At 39.6% G+C, this 25,881-nt stretch overlaps 1 protein-coding gene across 6 annotated transcripts in view; it reads right to left on the bottom strand.

Moving 5' to 3' along the window:
• Positions 1-25,881, bottom strand: part of ZFYVE26 (zinc finger FYVE-type containing 26) — a 51,167-nt gene that overhangs the window by 21,188 nt on the left and 4,098 nt on the right. For 3 of the 6 annotated variants that reach the window (XM_086747933.1, XM_086747934.1, XM_086747938.1), the window contains 23 exons: positions 24,995-25,547; positions 23,521-23,651; positions 22,591-22,755; positions 21,272-21,360; positions 20,820-20,980; positions 17,340-17,522; positions 16,080-16,733; positions 14,454-14,543; positions 13,663-13,731; positions 12,875-13,026; positions 11,397-11,595; positions 10,811-11,074; positions 10,501-10,620; positions 10,057-10,221; positions 8,853-9,080; positions 7,271-7,376; positions 5,767-6,506; positions 5,400-5,465; positions 5,022-5,218; positions 4,034-4,138; positions 3,324-3,446; positions 2,422-2,598; positions 1,080-1,326 (listed from right to left, as the gene is read on the bottom strand). In XM_086747933.1, the coding sequence (XP_086604059.1) occupies positions 1,080-1,326; positions 2,422-2,598; positions 3,324-3,446; positions 4,034-4,138; positions 5,022-5,218; positions 5,400-5,465; positions 5,767-6,506; positions 7,271-7,376; positions 8,853-9,080; positions 10,057-10,221; positions 10,501-10,620; positions 10,811-11,074; positions 11,397-11,595; positions 12,875-13,026; positions 13,663-13,731; positions 14,454-14,543; positions 16,080-16,733; positions 17,340-17,522; positions 20,820-20,980; positions 21,272-21,360; positions 22,591-22,755; positions 23,521-23,651; positions 24,995-25,547 (4,984 nt within the window). The remainder of the gene's footprint in view (positions 1-1,079; positions 1,327-2,421; positions 2,599-3,323; positions 3,447-4,033; positions 4,139-5,021; positions 5,219-5,399; positions 5,466-5,766; positions 6,507-7,270; positions 7,377-8,852; positions 9,081-10,056; positions 10,222-10,500; positions 10,621-10,810; positions 11,075-11,396; positions 11,596-12,874; positions 13,027-13,662; positions 13,732-14,453; positions 14,544-16,079; positions 16,734-17,339; positions 17,523-20,819; positions 20,981-21,271; positions 21,361-22,590; positions 22,756-23,520; positions 23,652-24,994; positions 25,548-25,881) is intronic. The other 3 variants (XM_086747936.1, XM_086747937.1, XM_086747935.1) reach the window with 2 other exon arrangements.

Raw genomic sequence — 25,881 nt, 5'->3', positions numbered from 1 at the left:
TAATTAAAAAAAAAAAATAATCAGAGAACAATACTAGCCATACATCCACCTGTTTTTACAAAGATTAGAGGAATCCATTCGCAGGAGTATGTAAGAACGTGGGTACAGAACAGGACTAGCTATGTAATTACAAATTACTATGTTTTAATGAAAATTAGCCGACAATAACTAATGCAAAATTATATAAAATTAAATGCCCTAAAACACAGAGAAAGGGATCCTTATCAAAGCAAAGGACTATTGATAAGCACAGGAATAATACAGCAGAGAATAAGTATCAGATGTGAAAAAAATCCGTTGACACAAGATGCTTATGGCAAACATTAAATGTTTTACATCACAGTGGAAGGAATATACTTGCAAAGTTATAGGTCATTTGGCAGGAAAAGACAAGTCTGATGCTTTTTGTTCGCAAGAGCTGCATCTTTAAATCATATAATGAAGTCAATACTTGGAAACTGGCATAAAGCAAGTTAGTACAGATAGGCACACGTGCCATGTATTTTTAATACAGCAAAACAAAAGCACTGGACTTGATCTGCAGCACCCTCTGCTGTTCCTGTTCTATAACCCTGAAAGGGGAATCGAAGTCAACATGGAAGAGAAGGGACTGGCACATCAGAAAGGAGAACCATGCTGAGAATGTTAAATAGAACTACAAGTTTAAAAGCCTTTTATATGAAAAAAGGAACAGGCCTCTGGTAGGAGGAAACACCACGGAAGATTAAATCCCCATTCTATCTGGGGGAAGATGCAGTTGGTTCTAAGTTTTAGAACTGCTTAAGTTGTCACTGACTTTGCATTGAACAGGAATGAAATAAAATTGCACAATATCTTGGAAGACAGAAGAAGAGAGACTCCAAAAAGAAGCAACAGAGGAAAGTCTGAGAAACTCTGAAGTTGTTGGTCCTTGAAAACATCTATTTACAGAAAGGCAAAGACTTTAAGAACACATTCTGGGCTAGGAAGAGCTTGCAGGCACACATCTAAAAACGTTGTGGCACAATTGGTGAAATTATTCCGGGGGGAAATTGGCCCTTCTTTCCCAAGTGAAAAACAGTGTTCTCGTGGACATTCACCTGATCTCTTTTCTTTTAATGCGAAAGGGAAATTGAGAGCTTTTTCTGCATACTTGGAGAGCAAATTGTCGATGTCTTCCACAGTAAAACCAACTTCCTGCCCAGCTAAGAGCTGGTGCAGTGTCTGCACAGTGACAGCGACCCAGTCCACCTTCATATTCATAAGGAGCTGTTCCAGCACAAGCAGTGGCCTGGAGGAGAGGTGGAAGTAGTTAACACGGGAGAGCTCAGGCAGAGTCAGCAGCACCTGAGACACAAGGACAAGAAGTATATGTTAAAGTTATACACCTTCAAATCTGTGTTTCTATCAGATTAAAGACAATAAATTAGCACAGTAGCTTATGCAGAGAACGGAATAACATACAGACGCCAAAGTGAATTTGCAGAAACTACTTAGCTTCCACTTTCCCAGTCTATAAAACATTGCCTCATTTCAGAGGCAGCTGAGGAGTGGAAAGCATTTTGTGATCCTGTGACAAATATGTTGTAGCAGGGTAGAGCAGAAGCTCTTATTAAAATAAGCTAAAAAAGAGTATTATCCCAATCCTTATCCTTCCATCATTCGAGGAAACATCAAGAGAAGAAAGTAAGAGCAATCCTCCTAAAGATGGACAGTTAATATGGACACTTTCCAAAATAAATCATGTCTTTAAAAGGAAGAAGTTAAGGAAATAGGAAGCCCAGCAAAATACTGTTGTGGCACACACTGGAGCAAGCTGCTATTTGTAGTCCCACAACAAAACATAGATTACCAAAAGCACTGCATTTGACTAAGGTAATCTACTGATTTAATGTATCTATTTCCAGGCTGAGCACAGAACCTATATGACTTCTGTAAAGGCAATGGCCATCTAAGAAGAGGAGTGATACTGTGTACCTTTGGAAGGCAGGCACTTGGGAGAAACATGCCATGTAAGTGTCCAAGACCACCATACAGGTGGGGACATGTAGGACACCCAGTGACACAGAGAGTATGTTGAAGATGCTTTCTTTTTCACTTGGGACAAAGATAGCAACTGTCCTGACAAGCACCACAATTTTATTTTATTCCACTCCCATCCTCTTTTAGCCTGTGCATTCCTCAACTCCTCTACAGCTCAAGCACAAGACTGCTCTGTTCACATTGGGAGCTACAACCACCTCATAATACAGGAAATGCAAAGATGGAGAAAGGGAAGAGAAGTTTTAAGCCATCTCTAACTTTCCTTTGGATTCAGAGACTCAGGATCTGAGACCCGATACAGTTAGAATGCTCTGGTAAAATCTACTGACTTTATGTATTACGTATTACAAAAGGACTTATGTAATGTAATTAATCCCACAATGCAGGAGTTCTACTCACCTTTGATCCCATATAGAGTGCCTGGATTTCATTACGGCGTGCTGTTGTCAGATTCGCATAGAAGTGAGCTGTGAGGTAATCAGCCAAGAAGTGAGAGGCTGCCAAGTTTGGGTGCTTGTCAAGGGACTGTTCACTGATAGCAAGGCAAATACCAGGGTCTTCAATTCTTTGTAAAAGCTACAAAACCAAACAAAATACAGTGAATCCCTGCTACATTCCTGGAATGTAGCATTTATAATGGGCAGTTCATGACAGACTGTTGCCCTACAATAGTCCAGCAAGGAAATGAACTTGCACAAGTATCTTACGTATATAAGGATGATTTAGGTAATTCATTTATAGACTACCGATTGCCTATTTGCTTCATTTATTAATAAAAACATTTTTAAAGTAAGCAAGGAATGGGACAGCAGATGTAGAGATCAGAAGGCTCCACCTTGCTTCCAGAATATTTTCAAAGCTACCTAGTCTGAATGAGTTTGCACTTTATTTTATGCTGCCCGTTACTAGCAACAGCTCCGTAATAATTCAAACAAGAATTATTCACACTTCACTAATTTGAGCACCAAAGCACAGCTGACCAATTCCTGTTACTAGATTAACTTCTGGTTCTTCTGTTTAAAACAACACAGAAATGCTTCATTATGATTTTTCAAACCAAAGGCGCCTTGTATGCCCCTTGTGAGCGACATTTATGCTACCACGTCTAACAACTAGATCTCCAAGCTGGATTTTCACTTAAGTGGAACAGGGGAGAGCCAGGATCCTGACACCGTATCTAAACAAATAGCATCTCTTAAGGGAGGAACCAAAAATGCCATGAAAATGCACATAAAAGCAAATAAAACAGTTCTCAACTCATTTGACCTATGGATGTAAGGCTGAAAGAGTTTTGCTATTACCTGCAATGCTTTTTCCATGTCCCCCATTTCCAGTAAACGGAGAAGGTGCTCACGGTGAAGGTTGATCAAGTCTTCTCTGGGGACAGGATACAAGTGCTCCCATTCCTCACACAGTTCATAATCCTAAAGAATTGGAAAAGGGAAAAAAAAAAAAAAGGTAAAAATAAAAAATAAAAGAAGGACAAACTCCACCTTCTCTGATACAGCCATTTCTCCCAAAGTTCTGATCAACTTCTCAAGAAATTCTGTAGCTTAGACTCCTCTTCCACATGCAAAAAGTAAATAATTACATTGACAAGGGGAAGAAGACAGCCTGCATTGCAAACACCTTCTAATCGCACAGTAAGCAAGTTGGCTTTTTAGAGACACTTTTAAAGTCAGACAGATCTACAGTATTAGTACTCATATAACAATAAAGCCTGTATTATACCAAAAGCCATGCTAGCGAAGTCTTCAAAATTCTAAGAGAAAAGAACAGGTTGTATCTGAGAGTAAGAGTTATAATTAAACATAAGGATTATTAACTAAATGTAAATCTTGAACTTAAATACAAATCTGTATTTCTTTCTGTAGCACAGAACTGAGTAAAGGACTCTGTCCTCCCAAGGTAATCTCCATTGATCAGTGTTTTAAGACGCTGTTTCAACAAATGTATCTATTCAAAGTTTAATGCATTCTAATTCAACAAAATTCACATGACGGTGCCTAACCTTTGCTTTCAGAATGATATTCATGACGGCCTGGGGGTCATCAGTGCAGGCTTTTTTCAGATCCTGCCAGTCATTCCACAATGGTTCGTTTTGCACACTCAAAATCTGAAACAGGTAATATTGGGGTAGCACGATTTTAAAAGCTTTATCTACAACAATCTTAAGTCTAAGAAAATAGCTGAGCTGATCACATCAAGAGCTGCTTCATACAAAGAAAAAAGTCAAAAAGGAGACCCACATTTATCCCTAGCCCTTTTCTTGGATGATCTAATGCACTTCCACTCCAAAAAAAGACTAGGCAATTTTTTCAGAAGTATGAGTCTACAGAGCACATTTATAAGGGAAGGTTTTTAAAAGACTAGATGGCAATAATTATGGATGAAATAGTACTACACCAGACATCACTGGCACTAACAGAGAGACAACTGAGCTAACTGTCATTTAGCAGAACCACCACCAGACAGAACTCAGCAGGGATTTAGGACTCCTCTTTTTTTGCTTCACTTGGCTTTTCAGTTTGTGTTGAACTCCAGACCAGCTAGTCTGACTTAACTTGGGTAGCTGCAATACCTGCAGTTAGAAGAACTGACTGCAATACAAAGACATTTATTGGACCAGCAGCCTTGTACACCATGCCTAGGTACATCTGCACCTCTCAAACTCATAAAATGATTAATTGCCTTAGAGAGCCTCCAGGGGCTCTGGCATTTGCATAGACTGGAAAAACAAATACTTTGAAAAAAAGTGGCCTCACACAAAATGTTTACAAATCTGAATGCTAATCAGAGAGTGGCAACGTTACAAAAGATGGAATAGTGTTAATTGGATATTACAGCACTGAAAGCACATGAATTGTTTTGGATGAAAGGCTTGAAAAGCTATCATGATCAAAAAAGAACCAAGGGCTAAAACTTTTTTCAAAAAGCAAGAATATTTGCTCCCTGCTGCCTATTTCATCTCACTGGTTACTTGAAGAATGACTTTGTACCTTTTGATAAACCTGAAGTTCTTCTTTCCTGCTCTGCAGGCTGGCTTTTAGTTCATCAGTTATGCCCAAATCAGAAATGCAATAAGCTAGGATTTCCAAACAGGCATCAAGGGGCCATTTGTCCAGACAGCGCAGGGCCAGCCTACTTCTCAACACTGCATTTTTTACTGGGAACAAGTATTGCCAACCATCCTTATCTGTGGAGGAACAAAGCACTGGTTTGAAACGCAGTTTCTATAATTAGGAAAACGTTAAAATTCTTCATCCTCTCTGGATCACATCACCAAAAGAAACAGTACAGTGCTGAAAAATCTACACGAAAATCATCCCAAGCACCAGATTCTCAGGAAGTCCTGAAAGTTAGCACAGGATACTTACTATCTTCAGACTCCAAAAGGCACCTCCTTTCACAGGATATATCATCTATGTATGACAATGACACTGCTGTAAGAGATGTTCCATTAACAGTACGATGATCAGCATCTCCTGATGTATTCAACTCCACATAAAAATCACAGATGCATTCCCATACTCTTGTACTAAATTGGTCAGGATTTACACATTTGCAAAACAGAAACTACCTCATCAGAGAAAGCAAGTTTAGGATGAAGGAAGGGAAGGGATTTGGTTCTGTCTTTGGATTTGCCCAAAGATCACTACTTCAGTTTCCACCTCCTGATCCAGGCTGTATTCTTCATAAAGAAAAAAAGATGAAGGGAAGAAAGTCTGACTTAATCCTTCTTACCTTCAGCAGTTGCACAGCTCAGCACAGCATCTTTTACATTGACCAGCTCCTCCACATCCTGACTGTACAAATCTAAGACCTTCAGAACTCTGTCCCAATCCTTTGCAGCAAGAGCTTCTTCAAAGATTCCCATTAATATCTTAACAGCTGTGGTAGAATGCAATCCCAGGAGAACCAGAGATACGTATGTCTTGCCAGAGAAGACAGTAGCCAAACTGCTACCTTCTTCTTGCCGATTCTTAAGAGGCTCAAACATAGCAAGAAGAAATCGTTCCAATATTGGGAACTCCTTCAACAATGCCTCGCACTCCCTGGAAATCTGTTCCAAACCTAAGGGCACCTCCCGTTTGCCCCGAAATTCCATCCAAGATAAACTAGATTTGGGAATTTTCTGTATATTAGATGCACTTAGACATGCCACTGTGGCCATTAGCTTCGACTGAGACTTCAGAAAGTCCAGGGAGGAGGCAGTGAGTGTGTGCTGGCTCAAGTCATTCACAGGGGATGGGGTCTGAGTGGAGATATCATCAGAGGTCACCGCAGAATCGTGAACAGGTATTTCAACATCTGGCAGGCAGTGGTAGGCACACTGCTGTGCTAAGTTGCTTATGTTTGTCAGAAGAGACTTTGCCTGGCTGTTTTGCCTTGCACAGCACAAGAACAGTGGTTCACAGCAACAGTCAACAATAACTTGCTGCACATTCAAATTCAACTCTTCTTTAGCCAAGAGAGAAGAAAGCCTGCAGGATTGAAAACAGAATCAGCTTACCCAGCACATATAAAAGGTACTTTACCATTACATATTTTCATAAATCTTCCAAATGTTTCATGAACACGAGCCCCCTAATATTTTTCACAGGTATGTACAAGGGAAGAGTACATAACTTATGTTTACTCGGAATGAAAAAAATGTATACAGCACAACATCGTAACTGAGAGCTTATGCTGACATTCCTTTAAAGAAAAGGAACTTACTCCTCAAACATTGACTTTTACCTAAATGTGACATACTACAACAGTTCACCACCAGCTCTCATCTTTTTAAGAGCTACTTCATCAAATCAGACATGTTCCACGCCAGCCTACTTCAGTAACTTATGATGGAAGGACCTGAGATTATCCAGTTTACCTACTGACCAGGACAAGAGCCATCCCCAGCTGCATTCTTAAGAAGCCCTATTGGTCTATTTTATTTTATTACAATGCTAAGCTGCAAATCCACTGCTGTGAAGTGTCACACATTCAATTAAAAATGAATCCAACAGACAGTAATTGTTAAAAATACAGAGCCACAGTTTTCTCTACCAAAAATCTTCATGTTGGTAGAGAAGCCACTGACTAAGCTTCTCCCTGCACACCAATCCTTGCAGCATTACGTGACTGGCTGGCAGGATGCAGCAGGCCGTACTACCTGTGCTAAGTAGCCAGAGAAGAATTTAATCCTGGCTGAGGTCCAAAGTCACCAACACCAAAACAACCTAGAGAAGTATATAATCTGACCAACCTGTCAGGATGAACTTGTCTCTCAAACACAAGCTGGGACAGCAGCTGAGATGGACTCTGCTGTAACAGTATAAAAGGGTTCCCCACTTTGACTTCTGTAGATGTATCTTTAAAAAGAAATAAATAAATTGGAACATTTATTGTAATACAAACACATTAGCTGAATACACCAAAGTCTTATTGTAGGAACACAAATTTTAAGAGTCTGAGTCTGAAACCTCTTTGACTAAATTCACAGAGGTCTCACATTCACATCAGTGTGGCAAAATCTAGAGTAAATTGCAAGGCATTTATGATTATGATATATGTCTCAAACTTGGCACTGTTGCCTCATGTTTCACTGGATGTATTACCAAAACATGTAGAGTGGAGAGCCTTTGGCCTTTAAGCCAGGTCTAGGTTCAAACAGTTATCAACTCCACTTCAAACTTTCACCAAAACAGGTATTTGTGGTGAGAGACAGAAAGTGTGCAGGTTTCTGAGTTGTCTTTGAATGTAGATTAGTGAGTCCATGCTCTATTCAAGTCAAAGTGAGCAAAGGCAAAGGGAATTCACAGACATACAGCTACTTTTACAAAAGGAGTGAAACCCTGGCCAGTATTGCTGAAAAGCCTTTGTATGAGCTACTGAGCTATGTTGGTGAGTCATGCTGAGTAACTCTGAACAGATTCTCATAAGTTTACCTTTTTCTTTTATCTTCTAATAAAATAAGATTTCCCCAAAACTCACTCAGCCCTTAAATAGTGTGCTTTTTTTTTTTCCCCACTTTGGCAGTTAGTCAACAAGGAGTGAGTCATGTCCATAGAGAAGTTATGGTTGGCATGGTAGTGATCTGAGCTGAACCAGCATGTCTGAAAACAGATTTTTGCCCTTTTTTTTTTAATACTCTTGGGAAAGTATTCTCTGAAATCAGTACTGTGGTATTTTACACTAGCGCAGTTCAATTAGTGCCAACTTTAAAAACCAGACAACTCTTTTTTTCTCCTAGCACAGTAAATTATTCTGTTCTTCTGAGAGCTTTATGTGCTGATGGTGCATTTCTTTACATGGACCACCATCATCTGCTGATTCTATAAAAAAATTCTGCCTGGTTACCTCTGCATAAGCTTCTACACACTCTACTTATCCTTGCAGAGTAGGAGGGCTCTGGTTGCCTCTGAGAGAGCTGAAAAGTGCACAGCATGCTGATCTACTCGATGGAGAGGGAAGGAAGAAAAAAAAAAAAAAAAAAAAAAAAATCGATCTCGCTTTACAGGGTAGTGATGAGAATTTTTGGTGGTCAAAGGGGTAATTTGTTTTGTCTAAATAGAGTGCAGAATCTGAGTCAGTAGTTAACATTTGTGTTCTTGTTTTCCTAGTGCCATCAGCTATTTTTATATTAGCTGTAGGTGGCCTAGATGTCAAGAAATAAAATTTAAAAAGCAGTGCAATAATCGGTTGAAATCTAAAGATTTGACTGCGCACAGGTAGTAGGCACTTTGGCAAGGAAGCATTTTTGCAGAATTACTTTCCGGAATCAGGCCAGACTACACAGTCTGGGTACCTTCAACCTAGCTCAGACTTTCCAGCAGAAACCCCTTTACCTAGCTCTGTATTCAGGCTTCGTAACACAACAGCAGCCAGCGTAGTGATGTAGTCAAAGAAGGTCTTCACAAAATTTGTCTGCATGTTGCTCTCTGGCATTGTTTGGATATGTTGGTCAAGAGTTCTCAGCAGGAGATGTCTTTGATTCCAAACCAGGTGCTTCTCCAGCTCCGTAGGTTTGAGAGAGGCCTGTTCCACCAAGGTGCCAAGCAGGCTCCCTTTAGAGTCTAGTTTAAGAGAACAGACATACATCCTAGATTCAAGTAAGTATTAAATGCCAAAAAGGAAGAGGAAGAGGGGGAAAAAAAGGAAAAGAAAAAAAAAAAAAAAAAAAAGAAATGCTTTAGCTTAATTTCTTCTTTGCAATTACAGATCTCAGTCTGGACATTATAATTTCATTGAAAGCAAGAGAAATTTTCACAGCCGAACAAATCAATGGCTCATCTAAATTGGTAACGTTGCCTAACTAACGACAAGTTAGAAATATATTAAGGCAAGCCTAAAATATATCTAGTTGTGTGTTATTAACACATAAGCTTATTCTAAAACACAAGTGTTGACCAGTCCTTATGCTCCATAATGTTTAGCCCTTGCAGGTCTCCTAAACTTTTGCTCATTAAACATACAAATATCTTTAAGTATTTTACAAACACCTACATGCCATTTAGAAAATTGGTGAATGGAAGGGAAAAAAACAAAAAAAACCCAACAACATAAGAAAACACCCTAGTGCTATAGAACAAAGTGAGCTCTGAGAAAAGGCAACTGTGGAAGATTTTTTCAGAAAAGGACAAGACGTTTTAAGATAGTCCTATGAAAATCGGAATGTATTATGTTATAATAGTTTTATAAGTTAATCTTCTTTTTGTTTTTAAAAAAGAAAAGCAGTGGTAAGTATATACCTATAAGCTGTCAGATTAAAACACACTTAAAAGTTAGGAAGAACAGCACAAATAATAACCTCAATTGCAGTCATTGATATTTTCCTTTCTTCTTTGTTAAGTTCACAATTTTAGCTCTGAAAACAAATGCTCAGAATACAGGAATTACAGAGATATTTTGCAATTTACATTTATGATTTAAAAATACATATATTTATGCATATGTCGAAGAACATTAGTACTAGATTTATAGTTGTGTGGACAGGCCAGAATAAAAATTTAGATCTATTTGTCAGTGCTGACAATCACAAAAATAACTCACCCACAGAACGTTCAACACGTGTCAGTGCTTTTAGGATTTGATCCAAATTTTGTGACAAAACAATTTCAGTAGTAATACTTTCTTCAGTCAAGGCAGGGTAGCAAGCTTGCAGAAGGTCTACAATACTGCATCGAAAATGACTCCCTATTTTCTCATCTGAGACTTCTACAGAGAGGGAGAAAAAAAAAAAACAACCCAGCAACTATAACAAAGAAATATTTTTGCACAGAAAAAGGCCCACAGAACCAAAATCATATTATAATACAACTAGTTTGTCAAATTCAAAGTGTTCCAGTTTATTCAGAACTGAGCTTGGGTCCCTCCTCCTTTTAGGTTTTAAATACTAAGCTAAAAAATGGGAAGTTCAAGTTGCCATTGCAACAGAAGACAAGAATTTGATTTAAGCACGTTTCAACAAAAAGTCTTATCAGGAAAGCATATTACCTGGCTTGGATTGCCCCTGTGATGTGCAGGAATAGTTGAGAATTTTACTTATTTGCTGGAGAACTGCTGGGAAACCCTTTATACCTTCAGAGTGCAGTAAAACAAAGTCAAGTTGGTGGCCTGGAAAAGTCATATTGCAAAGGGGAACAAAATAAAAGTTAGGAGTGGGAAAATGAAAAATTAACATCAAAGGTATTAGGTTTAATTAAGACTCACGTGTCAGCACTAACAACACAGCATAGAGAGGTATTTTCCCAGGCCCATATTGGTAAAATGGGCCAAACAAATTTTAAAAAAATCAAAAGCCTACCCCGACTTTCAAGGCTGTTGTACAGCCTTCTTTCTGCAGTTTCCAAAAGCTGTTTGCATGTTTTCCAAAGATGGCAGTGAGTACAAGCTAGGTCAAATGCAGCCATTGCTGAAGGACTGAGGTCCTCAAGGACTTCCCGCAAAGGATCAGCATGCTCCAGCTGGATGTTGTTGATCCAGAAGTCTTCTTGGAGAGTAGGGGCAAGCCTTCCAGAAGTTGCAAGCAATTTATCAGTAACATCCGAGATGGAATAAAATACCATACCTACATGCATCAACAAAACACACAATCACTAATTAAACAGCATATTTATCTCAGATCCTGTCATGGATAATTATTCTCTAATCCTTTAGGAAAATAATTCAACAGGTGGCCTGCTTCATGAGCCAATTATTGCCGAATGGATAAAACTCACTGGGCATCAACAGAAAATTTCTGCATTCTTAGTCTCCTTTTAAGTCAAAGAACCACCACTTACTCTTCTGAACAATTGTTGCACTCGTTATGACAGCTTTCAAATTGCTTTCTCCCTTTTCCACTTCTACCTCATCTTTTATGAGAAGAACTCAAAAAACTCAGTCCTTACCAGCTGCTGCTGCATTTCCAATGGCTTGCAGCGTCGAACGGCCGCTGCCAGATTTCCTGATGCCTCCAGTGCCATCTGATGCTTGATTCTCAATATTGTGCTCAACTCTTGCCATTTCTCGTACCGCCTCTTGGTAGCGCTCCATGAAAACCAATTCGCCATAGCAAGGTGAAGTATCCAGATTAAACATCAAAGCCACCTTTCAAAAACAACATTTGTAGTTACAGAGCATGTCAAAAGAAGTTTTCAAAGGTTTAGTGGTTTTTAGAGGACATGAGGGAGTAAAATAAAACAAATACTTTAACTGAAAAACATCCCCACAGACACAGATGGCTGAAATGGTGGGTTTTTTTCTACAGAGTTTTAAGTGCCTGAAAAACAGGGCATTAGAGACATTTTTCAACTATTTTTACAAAGTCCAGCCATTATTTGCTGCAAGGCTAGAGCTGAAATCATTTTCAAAAACCACACCTTTCAGAACGACCCCTCATCATTTCAACACACTATGTAGTGAGAGAAAATTATCAAGTCTGGCCTTCAAAGTAACTATTTTAAACAAATTCTTATTCAGCAAGGAATACTTTCTAGAAATTAAAACACAGTAGATAAGCACATTTGTGCAAGTTCCTATTATCAAACCAACAACAGAACACAAATCAGGCTTGAATTCTTTATCAGCAGCAATGCTGACATTCAAAGTAACAAAGCAAAACAAAATTCTTCTTTTGGCCCTCTAAGTACGGAAAAGATGAGGTGGCATGCTTGACATCAAACAGAACTAAGGAGTTGAGCAGTAACCTGCTGCTAACGCAATGCTTAAATGATATCAACTGCTCTGATATCACTGTCTGAAACTCAGTCAGGTCACTGCTTTTTGCAGAGGACCCAATCACTGATGCACCTCGATGTTTTTTCAGAGCATCAACCTAAAAGCCACTCAGAGAAAAAGCCCTGAAGGAGTAATAAACTACAAACGTGCAGACTGTCAATTTCAAGTCCTTCTTTCTATTTTCAGTACCATGAATTTAGCCTCAAAACATACATCCTTCAAACAAATGCAACCACCACTTTTGCTCTGCTTTGGCTAAGGAATACATTTGCATGTTCCTGCCCAGCTTACAAGCGGCAGAGCGCCATGGTTTTGATTCACTGACTAAAGTAAGCAGTTCAGATGCTGCTTCCTCACGAGGCTTCACATGAGTTCTCTGTGTTCTTCATTCACCTGAAACACTAACATTTTCACGCTTCGAGAATCCAGGTTTAGATAAAGCATTTTTAAACAAGAGAAAAAAAACACAGCATCCTTGGATATTGGTTTGGAATATCTTTGTTCCGTTTACTTCCTGTGAAAGCGAAGTGACCCTTTCACTTGGAATGCAGATGCTTCAGCCCTATGCTTGCTAATGCAGCTATCGCAACCACAAAGGTCAATACCAAATTAGATTTTTAATTGCACAAAATACATGCAACACATTTACCTGATGGGCTTCTACGAAGTTTCCTCTCAAAACACAAGAAACTAACAGTGATTCTGGTGGGGAAAGCATCATAGGAATGAGGGGGTTTTGCTGATGTGTTCTCACCCTGCTTTCCAAGTCACTTGAGCCAGACACATTACTGGTACTTCCCTCTGCAAGACCACAGAATTCATCAGTATACTACTATGGAAAAAACATTTCAACAGCTGAAAGCCAACTATCAGATAACAGTACTTCACATATTTAACACAAAATATGTGAGTCGCAAAGTCACAAGGAACTTCTAGGGTAAAGAGGTCAACACAAACATCTTGTTAGAAATTCTTGTAATATTTCACTATTTGGTCAGAACTTCAGTTTGGATCCCATCCAAATGTAACACTGTTTAGCAGCTACATAATGTGGAGGCAACGCTAGGGCACTGGTTCAATATGGATAAAGGGAGAACTCTTAAATATTGGACCTATTAAATCAATTTAGCATGCCTACGTACATTTTAGGTTACATGACTACCAGACTATTAGCTTTTTGGATAGTTTGTACATCGCTACATTGCATACTGTTTCCTACAAACCATAAATATCAAGGCAAATCTAGTTTTCTTATTCCAGAAAAAGAGATATATACTATTCTAATTAGAAAAAAAGGCAGTCAAAATCAGAAGCTCCGAGAAGTGAAAAGTTCTAATTCTGTCCTGCATAGAGCGGTAATTCACATTAACTTGTCAAGCAAATACTTCATCATGCACTTTGACAAGACAAAGAAATATTACTTTCGTGGTTTAATACCTGAGGTGCTGGTGCTTAGCTCGCTACTTGTACTTTCTAATGATGGACTGGAAGTTCCCCCTTTCCCATCTAAAACGGAAACAAACCAAAACCAGCACATTAAATGCACTTTTTCTAGACAAGGTAATTAAAACTTACTCCCAATAACAGACCAGGCAACCACAAGAGATCTTCAAGCATATCTCACAAACAAGCCATCACCGATGTCTACGATAAATGCATAACCTGCAGATTTGAAGAAAACGCTAGGCAAGAGACTATGTTGGGGTGGCCCATCAGTGACTCATATCAGATATTTTAAAGCTTCTTATTTTGGAACATTCCACTCCATAACCAGACTTATTTTTTAAAGGCTAAACAGAAAAAGGGTGAGGAACTCAACTTTCTCCCAATGCTGCCAATTTAAGCAACAAATTCCAGTAAATTCACATCCTAGATACTATCGTGACAGGAATGAGAATATACCAAACAGTCACTGGACATAGTGGAGAAAGGGAAGAATTGGTACTGTAGTCGCAAAGTCCTCCCCTGCCCCAATCAGACTATGTATGAAAGGAGTTATTTTCTTACCCGAATTTAAAATTATCTTTTAGTTGTGCATGTGAGCTTTAGGAAAACAACCTCAATCCAAGTAGAACTGGACTAAGACACTTCAAACCAGTTAGAAAACTACAGGAAATAAATCTAGTTCTCTACTCCTAGTTATTTAAGTCTAATTGCATTCAGCTATGAGCTCAGCAAAATTATGCACATTTCAGAGATTTCCTCTCCAAGTCACTTTCTCAACCCACCTGTCTTGTACCTTTGAGATCTACTTCGTTTCTTGAAGCTGGAGCACCTAAGTAAAGAGCAGTATCTCCTGGAAGCTGCAAGCTGATGTTCTGTAAAACATTTAAGAAAAAAAACATTACCAAATAGCTGGACAGGCCATAAACCATTATTTGTCTACCTTAAAGAATGCATCAACACATCTACATAAGTAGAGCTATGATGGCAAATCTCCAAAGGAAACACAGCTGATCTCAGCTAAGAGCTCTTCTGCAGTAAAGTTTAAACCAGTACCCTAAAGTAATTTTGATGCAATTCAACTAATACTGTGTTTTTCACATTCACATCCAATGTTGCTTGGAATGTACTATACCTTCTACACATCCTCGAATGTTTCATCCCTGGAAACATTCAAGGCCAGGTTGGATGGGGCTCTGAGCAACTTGATCTAGTCAAAGATGTCCCTGCTTCTTGCAGGGGGATTGGACTAGATGGCCTTTGAAGGTCCCTTCCAACTCAAACCATTCTACGATCCCTGATGAGTACCAAGGGCCTTTTCCAACCTAAATGATTCTATTATTCTAACTATACAGAAAAATAGGTATAGTCCAAGTACACCAACATGAAAAGAGTAAGAATTAAAATAGTAAAAGATAGTTTGATTTCTCATTAAAGTTTTGCTGAAACACCTGGGTTCTTCATTAATCCAGAGCAGTAGGAACTCTGACTCAGTCAACAATTCTGGAAGTGAGCAAGTAATGGGAGTGCCAGCCCTTGAGAGATATGCAGAGTCAAGAAAAGCCAGCCGCTTTTCCCTGAAAGATGTTCCCCAAACAGTTGTCATGATTTGTCATAAGTCAGGATTTAAAAGTACAGAATCCCACAGAAAGCTGCTGCCTGTCCAACAGAAACACTGAGGGCTGCCTATTCAAACGTAGGTCCCATCACATCTCCTCCTTTACACAGCAGAAATTGAAAAATAGTTGAATGTAAGTTTGGAAACTTGGAATATTTAAGACCTGTACTGCCCAGTCTTCCTTGGGACATGGACTTTGCATGATTCAAGATACACAATAAGCCACGGTATGATAGAAGCAGAAATCGGATAGTAGCAGAGCTAACAAGTTATAGGATATGGAGAAGGGTGAGAAATAGGTTCCTGAGTGTATTGTTTTAGCTGCTCCTGAGGAGTAGTCTGCATCCCAGAACAATTCAACCTCCTCTGATACATGTTCCTAACATGTTTCCAGAGTTGGCTAAATCAACACTGTCCATGAATGAGATGAGTCTATCTGGCTTGGGTTAGGTCACACACCACCATGTCCCTTATCACTGCACTGTCAATATAAACTTGTGACAAAGGGGGCAGGAGGAAAACAGGCAAACTGAAGCAGTCTGTCCACAAAGGGGAGAGAAAAAAGAAAAAAAAAAAAACAACAAGACCCCAATTTTCTGATTAGAACAGAGGTCAGTCATATTGGAGAATGGTGAAAGAACCAGGTGATCTCTAACTAGCTCACTCTCCTAATTATTTGCCAAAATGTGCTCCCTCAGTAAGATGCTCAGGGAATTTAGTCTTGAGACCACTGCCTGGACAGCTGTAACACAACAGTGTCTATATATCAGAAAGTACCAAATACAAAGCCTACCTGCACTTCTGTTACTCATCACCACTTTGTATCGCCAGTGAGCTTCAGAAAGGTATTTGGAAAACTGTAACACACGACTTCCAAAGGCATCTCTGCTTACAGAAAGATTCAAGCACTCAACAAGGTCCAGCTCTTCACGAGGCACATTACTGGAGTCCCATGGGAGAGAACTCTGAATTTCTTCCAAAAGGTTGAGAAGCAATGTGAGGAAGGCATCCATGGCCACATCATCCACTAAAAATCCAGTAACATCACTAGTTAAGTGTTTCAGATCCAGGTAGCTCAGCCTAGAGGTTTCACAGCTTTTGCCACCTAACACTGAGTCATGAAGATCTTGGGTATCTGCATGAACTGTCCGAGCAGCCAGCGGATGCCTCTCTAATTTCTTTTCAGCCTCTATTAGGCGCTGTGGACTTTCTGAGGTAGAAGACCGACGACTAGCACTGCTTTCTACACTCACAGTAGTACTCTTTTTGTCAAGATCATCATCCTCTGCATAGTCTTCAGGTAGAAGAGTCTCGGTATGGAGGTCATTGTAGGAAATAAAAAGCAAGGAGAAGATGTTCTCCAAAACCTCCAGGCGCAGAGGAGCAGGAACACTCCTTAAGAACTGCTGACACTTCACAAGGTACTGAAGAAATACTGAAGAGCAATCTGTATAATTAAAAACAAAAATGAGGAACACTTACAACATGTTCCAGGAGTTCCTTCCTCCAGTGTTTGCCCTTTAAGAAAATCCTTGAAGAGGGAACTGTCCCAGTGGCTCAGAGTCGATCATTCCTCCACAAATCAAGTAAATATATGCCCAACATTTTACATTTTAAAAGGTAGAGAGGTATCCTCTCAGTAATGCCAATTACCTACCACCTTGTGCAATGATGTGCAAACTCAGATTACACCCATTTTAGCCATTAAATCAGTTTTAGCTCTGGGAAATCATAAGCTCTTACAAAAGCACCCCTGCCACTGCCATCCTATATCGAATATCACCTTTTCTCGCTGTGTTTTTAATACAATTACCTTAAATGTTTTAGAACAGGGCAGGCAGCATAAGCTATATGAATAATCATATCTATTACTACTAAAGGTAACAACATCTCAAAGAAATGTCATTACAGTTGTTTGCAAAGCATTCATAGCCCACTGAACAAAAACATCATATGTACACATGTTGCAATATTATCCCAATACTAAGTGATAATCCAGAGCCCAGCAATGGAGAAGCACAAGCTACTGAACCTGAGAAAGGAGGCAAATCACCTGCTGGTTCTCCAAAAGTTGTGTCTTCAGGGATATCACCAAGAAGGCTGCGTATGCAATCTTTGCACCTGGAATGCTGATGTGAATTCACACAAAGAGCATAGATAGCATACTTCATGGCGCAAAATGCTTGAAAGAGTGCCAGATTGCGTTGCTGATTCAAGGTGTTAGGGAGCATTGCTGCTGTGGAGGGAAAGAAGGGTGGTCAGGGGGTACGAGGTAGACAAGAAAACAAGTTAATTTTTGCCTGCAGCTCCCACACAGCAATACTTATCCAGTTTTTCTTCCCCAGTGTCACCTCCACCCCAGCCTTGCTCTCACTGTTACTTCACAACATTTGTGAAAAAAACAAAAAACAGAACAAAAAAAAAATCAACAAACCACCAAAAAACCTGCACAACAGATGGGCACAAAATAGTCAAGTCTGGATCCCCTTCTGAAAGGAAGTTTTCTGGGAATTTGTGTTACAGGACCTGGCTACAGCACAGAATGATCAAAATCTGCTCATTATGAGTCCCATTAGAGGTATGTGGTTAAGCTACACTGCTGTATTTACAAGACAGGGACAGACACTATCTCGTTCCAGCATCTTAGAATTTTGTGTTACATCACACAGTAGATAATTAGGGAGATAGGGCAGACTGGCTATGACCATAGTGAGAATAGAGTACCACCACCTCTAGAGATTTGAACTAATAAATATATATCATTGACTCCCTCCACAACGACTGGCCATACAGATCATATACAATCTGCAGCTGATTAAAGAAAAAGTACAGTGCCACAGTTTCCTTCACACATTTATGGTGAAGGCAACTTAGAGAAGTACTACCCCCACTTCTTCCCCATTTTGCTTTTTTTTTTGAGGAAAGAAGGCATCACATGCCAGAGACATGATCCCTTCTTCGTACAACAAAACATCAGAGCTGCAAGTTATGTACAAGTCCCACCATCATCCCCTTCACCCAGAAACACAATAGTGTCATATATTCTGTTATGCTGGGTTTAGACAAATTATCCAACTACTGTACAAAGGTTAAAAAAAAAAAAAACCAACAACAACAACAAAAAACCAAAACCCCAGACAGTGTTAAATTAGTGCTTGCATCCACTATCCTGTACTCTTATACAAGGGCTAGATCGTCCCTCTGTCACGGAGGGGAAGCATTAGCAAAGTTTTTTTTAAACGAAGCAGTGGTTTGATGTACTCATCCACATCCAAAGTGGATAATGTCTGCATCCAAATTCTGGGACTGAATAGTATGACCTAGAAAGTGTTTCAGCACTGTCCTCCATAAGGCTTGAGCATGATTTCAAAGAAAAGCACCAGTATGAACTCTCCTGAAAACTACAGAGCAGTCAAGACAAAAGCCCTGAGAGCACAAACTGTTTCAAACTAATTATTCCCTATCACTGCAATTCTAAACAGCAACAATGGCAGAAACCATAAAGTAGACAGCAGACAGAATCGAGAAAGCACCCAAGTATGAATCCGTTGCAGAACCTACATGGCCACAGCAATGCTATAGTTCACCAGCAGCCCCATAAAAATACGTAGCACTCAAAAAGCTCTCAATACCACTGTCTTAAGAGGACTTCAGGCAGGTGAAGGCAGAGATCTAATAAATACAGTCCTCTGAAAAAGAGAAATGGCTAGCTGAAGAAACTGCAAGATACACACTGGTAATCAAATACAAGTTTAACACGCTTTTGCCTCTCATGTGGAAAGACTGGGATTCAGTGAGTCTGTGTCAGTATCCACTTCTAAACCAATCCTTTTCATTGCACCAATACCAAAGAACTACCCTTTAACTATAAGCACTTTGTTTTCCTATGCCAAAAATAGTAGCACCCCATTCTTGAATTCTGCCCATAATTTCTTTTGTTAGTGTGACTGATCAAACCTAACGTTATAGGCTGATCTCAAAGGTGCCTGAACACAACTGTCAACCAGTACCACGACTTCAGTTTCACTACTGCAGCTGACAGATGTGCGTCAGAAAGGAGGGGGAGAAGGGGAAGTACGTGGGGTGAGGGGAGAAAAAGGCCTGTTAAAATTACCAAGTAAGACAAATCAAAACTTCACAACTCCTCTCCTCCCCTTAAGTTTCAAAATAGGTTATTTTAAAGGAGATTCTATTAAACTGTGTTTATAGAATTATTTAAATTTTAGTGTAATCACTGGGCTGAAAAAGAGCGAGGACTTGTCTTCCATTAACTAGTTCTGTAAATTAAGGTCATTTGAAAAAAAGAAGAGAAACCACAGCTAGAATTCTTTTGCTAGAGTCATGCAGCTCCCAGAAGATAGGATGGGATTGCCTCTGCCTGTTTTTGAAAGGTTTTGACAGAATTTAAGTAGAAAAGAATGAAAATGTAAGAATTGGTTAAAAAAACACAACATCAGCAACAACAAAACAATTAATTTCAGAAAGCAGGACATTGAAACCAGAGATCTATATAGCATCTCAATCATTATGTCTTTTAAGACTATTCAAGACAATTGTCTTGAATAATCTTAACAACAAAACCTGTAAAAATAGGACTGGAAAACAACATCTTAACAACATGATACTGGAAGGAGAGAAAACTGCTTTACACTACACAACATGGAAAATCTGTGCAAGATCCATCACTGGGAGCTCTCCATACAAGTCAGGTTGAAATTACACATGTACCAATTCCCATCCACAGAAGGAATAAGGCACAAAAAATTGCTTCTTAGGTTCTAGTACACTCAGGAAGACTGAGCTTCAGTATCATTATTAAGAGCTCCATTGGAAAACAGTATTAACATAGCAGCAGCTGAACCCGGACATAGACAGCAATCAAGAGCGTACAAGGAGAGTCACTTCAAAGTGAACTGATGTGTTTAATCATTTCAGGTATTTTAGGCACTGAATTGTAACATGGAAAGATGAGAGAAGTGAGGCAAGAGGGATGTAAACACAGTCTGTAGGTATGCCTTACTGGTTTTAATATTAGAAGGACAAAAAAAAAAAACAAACAAAAAAAATTTTGTATCTTTTGAAAATGAAGATGCTATAGTATGAGACATTGTCAATTTCATCCGTCTTTGCCCTTTGATTTTAAATTTAAGTGCACAGATGGCTGAAATCCAAAACACATGCTTACTTTTCAAGCTAAGGGTATCATACAGTACACAAGTTAAAATGAGTAGCATGTACTATGAGCATACATAAAGTCTTGTCACCATTTTGAAAAAGCTCTTTCAGGTATCTGTCCTTGTGAGACCAAAGAGATCTCACAGCTCCTTCTTGGGAGACAATTTACTCCCCAAAAGGATTCTAAAGTAATTTCCACATGCTCTCTAGTTTTCTTCCACAGAACAGCTGATAAGCGATACCTTCCTTATTTACAGAAGTAGGTAAAAAAAGTAGATTATTCCTGGCAGAAAATACTGAGCAGCACATACTCGATGGATTGGAGTTTTTCTATGTTCTCACGAGTCTACACATTTACCCTGCATCTGCTGGTCTCTAGCAGAAACTTTTTGAAGAAGCTCAATAACATCGTCTTCATTCAGTGCCAGAAGATTAGTGAGATGATGAAGAGAGTACACTGCAGTGTGGCAATCTAGACTGTGCAAGTGTTGCAAAAGAACCTTCCTTGGGACAGTAATACTGCAAGAGAGAATAAACAAAGAAGTGGCACAGATTTAGTTGTCTCAGCCGTGTTTAAAGACATATCTCCCACTCTTAATTCTGATTCAACCAAATTACTGCAGTTGAAAAGAAAAACAAATAGCATAACTAATACCCATGAAGCGATTTTGAGAGCTTGTGATATACAGTCACTAGGAGATGATTAGCCAAGATTCGCAGAAAAGAAGACAATTCATATTTGCATACATAAATTGACTAACAGGCAGACTTGTCAAGACAGTTTGGAAAAAGTCCTTCTGACTATTTTACCTGTTTTGCCGTATGCACCATTCAAGAACTTCGACCTGAGCCCACAGCCCATCACAGAAATCTTTCAGTACTGAATCATTGCACAGATCCTAAATAGAAAGAGAAATAAAATAATCCTTTTACAACAAATCCTCTAGTGAGACAGCAGAACCAAGCCTGTGTCACATATGGGATGTTCATAAGACTTCTTTATCCCCATGGTAACTTTTGAGCACAGAAAATTGCCAGTGTTATTACAAAATCAGTAAGGAAGGGCTATTCTGAAGGAGCATCAAAATTAGTCAGCCTCCACTAGACACAGCTACAGACCACAGAAATGTGACTACATCCCTTTTCAAGGTTAGCTTTCAAATGCAAATTAATGTACCCTAAAAACAGTCCAAGACACTAACCTCTGGAACTAATCATGTACCAGAACAGACAATATACTGGGTAGCAGACAGTTATTCTCCTTTTCTATGTGCTTTTCTAATACAGATGCCTGCCTGTTAAAATCAAATCTAAGACTTTCACTTTGCAGAGGCTACTGAATAGACCTTCAGTCTACTACCAACAGATGGTAACTCCCTTAAGGTAATATCAGCCTAGATCTGCCCCAGTGACCCAGTAGCGCAAGGCTCCCTGTCTCCCCACCTCTGTCGTCCAAGCCACTTGCCTGCAGGCAGACATCATCTGAACTGCAACTACGTCCCCAGAGTTTGAACACTCTCTCTTCTTTAAAGGTGAAGACTCCTCCAAAGAAAGTGGATCTTGTCATTTATAATTTCATTTTGAGAATGGGTATGGGGAATTTCCAAGCTACCCTGCTGCTGAACTCCAGTTAGTTGTGACCAGAATTAGTCACTATCCAGGGATGACTCACTGGACAAAATCACACCAATCAAACACTCCCCAGCTCTTTTCAAAACTAGTCAACAACTGGTGCAGTCTTTCTCTCTCATGTTAACAGCAAAGGCTGAACAGCTCAGGCAAGACAAACTTTCAGAATCTCCTGAGGAATCATACTCCCTTCACAGCTGAGGAGTAAGAAGAAAGGCAAGTGTCCAATAATGTTACCTACACACAACTCTAACATCTCAGCTTTTTTTAAAATTAATTTTGGAGAAAGATTAATATTCTCACTGGAAACACTCTGTTTTATTTCTTTATTGAAAGTTTAGATTATCACCATTTGAGGTTGTAAGTTGTTTTTTCAGAAATCTTTTTTTTTGCAAGACAGGAAAAAATCCAATCAGAAACCCAACCAACAACTTAAGCAAACAAATTGCATTATCTGGATTCAGGACTGGGATACTGCCACTTACTTTCTGCCAATTTACCTGAGTTTTGTGAAGAGTCCATAGCAAGGCTTTTGCTGATTCCAGGCTTTGACAATGAGTCCATCCTAGCAATACTAAGAGGCGGCTAAGGGGCTTGAATTCTCTCCTCAACAAGCTGTTCAGGCCCGAGTAGTCTTCTCTTTTCAGTAAAGTTAATGCAGTGACCTAGAAAACAAAAGGAAGAAGTATCTATCTTTCCAAAAGGCAGAGACCCATACGTCTGGCAGGTTATGTACGCAAGTAGCCCTTTGAATAGTCACTTCACTAAAACAGTGAAGTTCTGCATCTGGAACATCCCTAAACTTGTATTTTCCAAGCCATCAAATGTTTACTACAGAGCCAACTCACACACCCTCACTACATTGTCTTTACGTTCTTTCTATTGATTATGTCCCTGTCAAGGACATTATGTAAAAAACTTGAACCAGCATGTTATCTAGAAGTGGAAATATGTTCAACCTTAAAAACTTGCACTTCAACAGTGACCACCTGTCTGCGTTCTATTTCTTCTATCTGTGTGAATACATTCAAACAATTTAATTCATACCATTTTTCAGAAGGTCTTCAAGCTCGCAGTGCCACAAGTCTACCAGCACCAGAAAAGCAAAGCAGTAAGTTCAAGGTCATGGGGTAAATCAAGTGACATATCCAACAAAATTACAAGCAGAACACAGGACTTCTTAAATCCTGAAGATCTAGTCTTCAGTCTGCATGCAGATAAGCTGTTCCAAAAGTCTCACTGAACGTTTTTAGTTCATCACATAATTGAAAGTGCGGAAGTTATCACCAGTAAGCCCCTTGTTCCTGTAAGTCATGACCCCTAGTAAGGACTACTTGAATACAAAATGCTTCTGTGCACCAAGATATGTTCAATATGGGGATTGACTTCAAGCCTCCATTGGGTTTCCCTCTTAAATTTTATGGTCATACCAGAATCTGTTCCAGAAAGTGCTTGCTGCTGCTCAAGCAGTAGAAATAGGCAGTCTTCCAAGAAGCAGTCTCCTTGGGACCTGCAAACAAACTCATCACAGCTCGCTCTGTATCCACCTGCTCAGATGAACCTAAAACACACCACAACAAGATTACCTTCCAGTACAAAGGGGAACCTTTGAAAGAAGCATAATTGCTGTTAATTTAAACTAAGAAACACTCTACATTTCCTGAAATACTGAACACCAGTTACCTGTTAACAGTTAAGACTCTCAGACATTGTCACTGGATAATGAGAAAGTCAAGCAGAGAAATTTGATAGAAAACAAAATAGGTCAGATAGGAAACCAGGAAACTGTCTGGACAGTTGTTAACATAGCAGAAACCCATTCAGCACACGGGTTGTTTGCATTGGGTCACACTGTCTTTCTTTCTCCAGTCATATGCATCTTATCTGTACGTTGCATAAATTCTCACTTGTGCTCTGAGACCATGCTGCTTTGCAGGGCCTTAGCAAAGACTTATCCAGCACAGGAACTTAGATCTGTGCGAAGCGAGAATCAAACTACTCCCAGCGAGACTGAAGGTATCCATATCTCCACTCCTCCTCCCCCAGGAGGAAGCACTAACTGTAGTTATTACCAGAAATGTCAGAGTTTGCCACACCACATCAGCTAGAACTTCCCTTCAGCAATCCCTATGACCGAAAGGAGGAGAGAGGATACAAACCCCACTGACTTACACCTCAGTGTACAGAGTCGAGCAAAAGAGGATAGGCATTTTAGTTTTTTCCTCCTTGTACGCTCACCTGTCACTTCCCTGACAAGAGCATGGGCACCATTTGCCATTCAGCTTCCACTGAGATCCTCAATTAAATGTACCAGTCATAGGGAGCCAGATAGAAGGTGTGAAGTTGTAACTGGTACAAAAACCACAGCTGGGCTGTAGCAAGCAAGCAGGTAATTGCATTTTTCCAGCTGGGATACTGACCCACTCCACATCTCCTTCACTTCTAGAAGTTTTCTTTTCCAATATTAAGGAGTTTGAACATTCTGGGATTACTGAGGTAGTTGAACTGTTATTGGCCTGAAATGGAACATCCTCCAAGACAGAGGACCCCGAGCTGGAGCTGAACCAATAAAAACTTTATACAGATATGAAGAGCATCAATTTTCTAGTTACAAGCAAGAACTTCAGCACAAGAAACATTGAGCAGATTAAAATAGAGTACACCAAGGGGTGGCAAAGGAAGTGCTCAAAAAAGAAGGCAGCATAAACTGCAGAAATGTAGGGAGAGTCCTGAGATTCCTCTGCCAGTTCCTTGCTTTAAGTTATTTTAGCATCATCTTTTACAAAACTCCACGGCTTGTTAAGGCATCTCTTAGCATCTCTTTGTCACATCAGACTTTGTGACAAATGCCTCAATGGCTTTGTCAAACACAAAATGAAAACAAAGCAAAAAAATGAAACGAACCTTTTTGTATTGATTTTGACACCAGAAATTTTTCTTTCGTTCTTTCTATGAGAACACTGCTATACAGGCTTAACAAGCCATGGCTCTGTTTCTTCAGCACACAGCTTAGTAGCTTCTCCTCCCTCAGTGGGCTTCCTTCAGCCCAGCATACATCCAAGAGCTCCCTGAACAGGTGCCGTATTTCATCTGCCTGATGTTCCACCTCAAAAGTGACTATACTAAGAGCAGCATAAACTGTGTCTACTAGTTCTCTTTGATCTAGTTCTGCTGAAATCTCAGAATTGCACTGAAGCCTCTGCAGAGATTTCAAGGAATCACGAAGAAATTCAACAAAGATGTTTTGTAGAGACCAATATTGCTGGAGTGAGGAGTTGTGTGTGCCTTGCTCCTCCTGGAAGAACTCCAGCAGGGCTTTTGCCCTCTGGGGAGCCCGCAGCAAAAGGTTCCGGAGAGCTGAAACAACATCCAAACTGAATCTGTGAGAACAGCTCTCTGTTCCTTTCCTGTCTGTGATGCGCTTCTTCTGGGTGCACTTAAATGCTTCAAACAGCTCCTGGTAGGGAAATAACAAAAGAGTAAGCCTTTCAGACTCTAGTGAAAGAAGGAAATAAATTATTTAAAAACAGGACAAACTTGAGAGCAAGGAGATAAATCAATCTGGAAACATCGTATTACCTAGGAAAGCCATTAATAATGGTCCACCTTGTCCAATATCCTTCCTAGAAGAGTGCGTATGCCTGAATATGTTACAAAATATGAAAAAAATCCCATAATACACAACGACACTACGTGGGCCATGCACTCATAAGCGGCGCACAGGAGCTCCTATGGGATGGCTGAAGCACTACTGTATTCTACCTCTTAGCAACATGTTGATGTGTCTGTAT

Source organism: Chlamydotis macqueenii, chromosome 5 (genome assembly GCF_036417535.1).
Source record: "Chlamydotis macqueenii isolate bChlMac1 chromosome 5, bChlMac1.mat, whole genome shotgun sequence".
NCBI classification, from domain to species: domain Eukaryota; kingdom Metazoa; phylum Chordata; class Aves; order Otidiformes; family Otididae; genus Chlamydotis; species Chlamydotis macqueenii.
The sequence above is the reverse complement of the archived record's forward strand: the minus strand, read 5'-3'. Positions and strand labels throughout refer to the sequence as shown.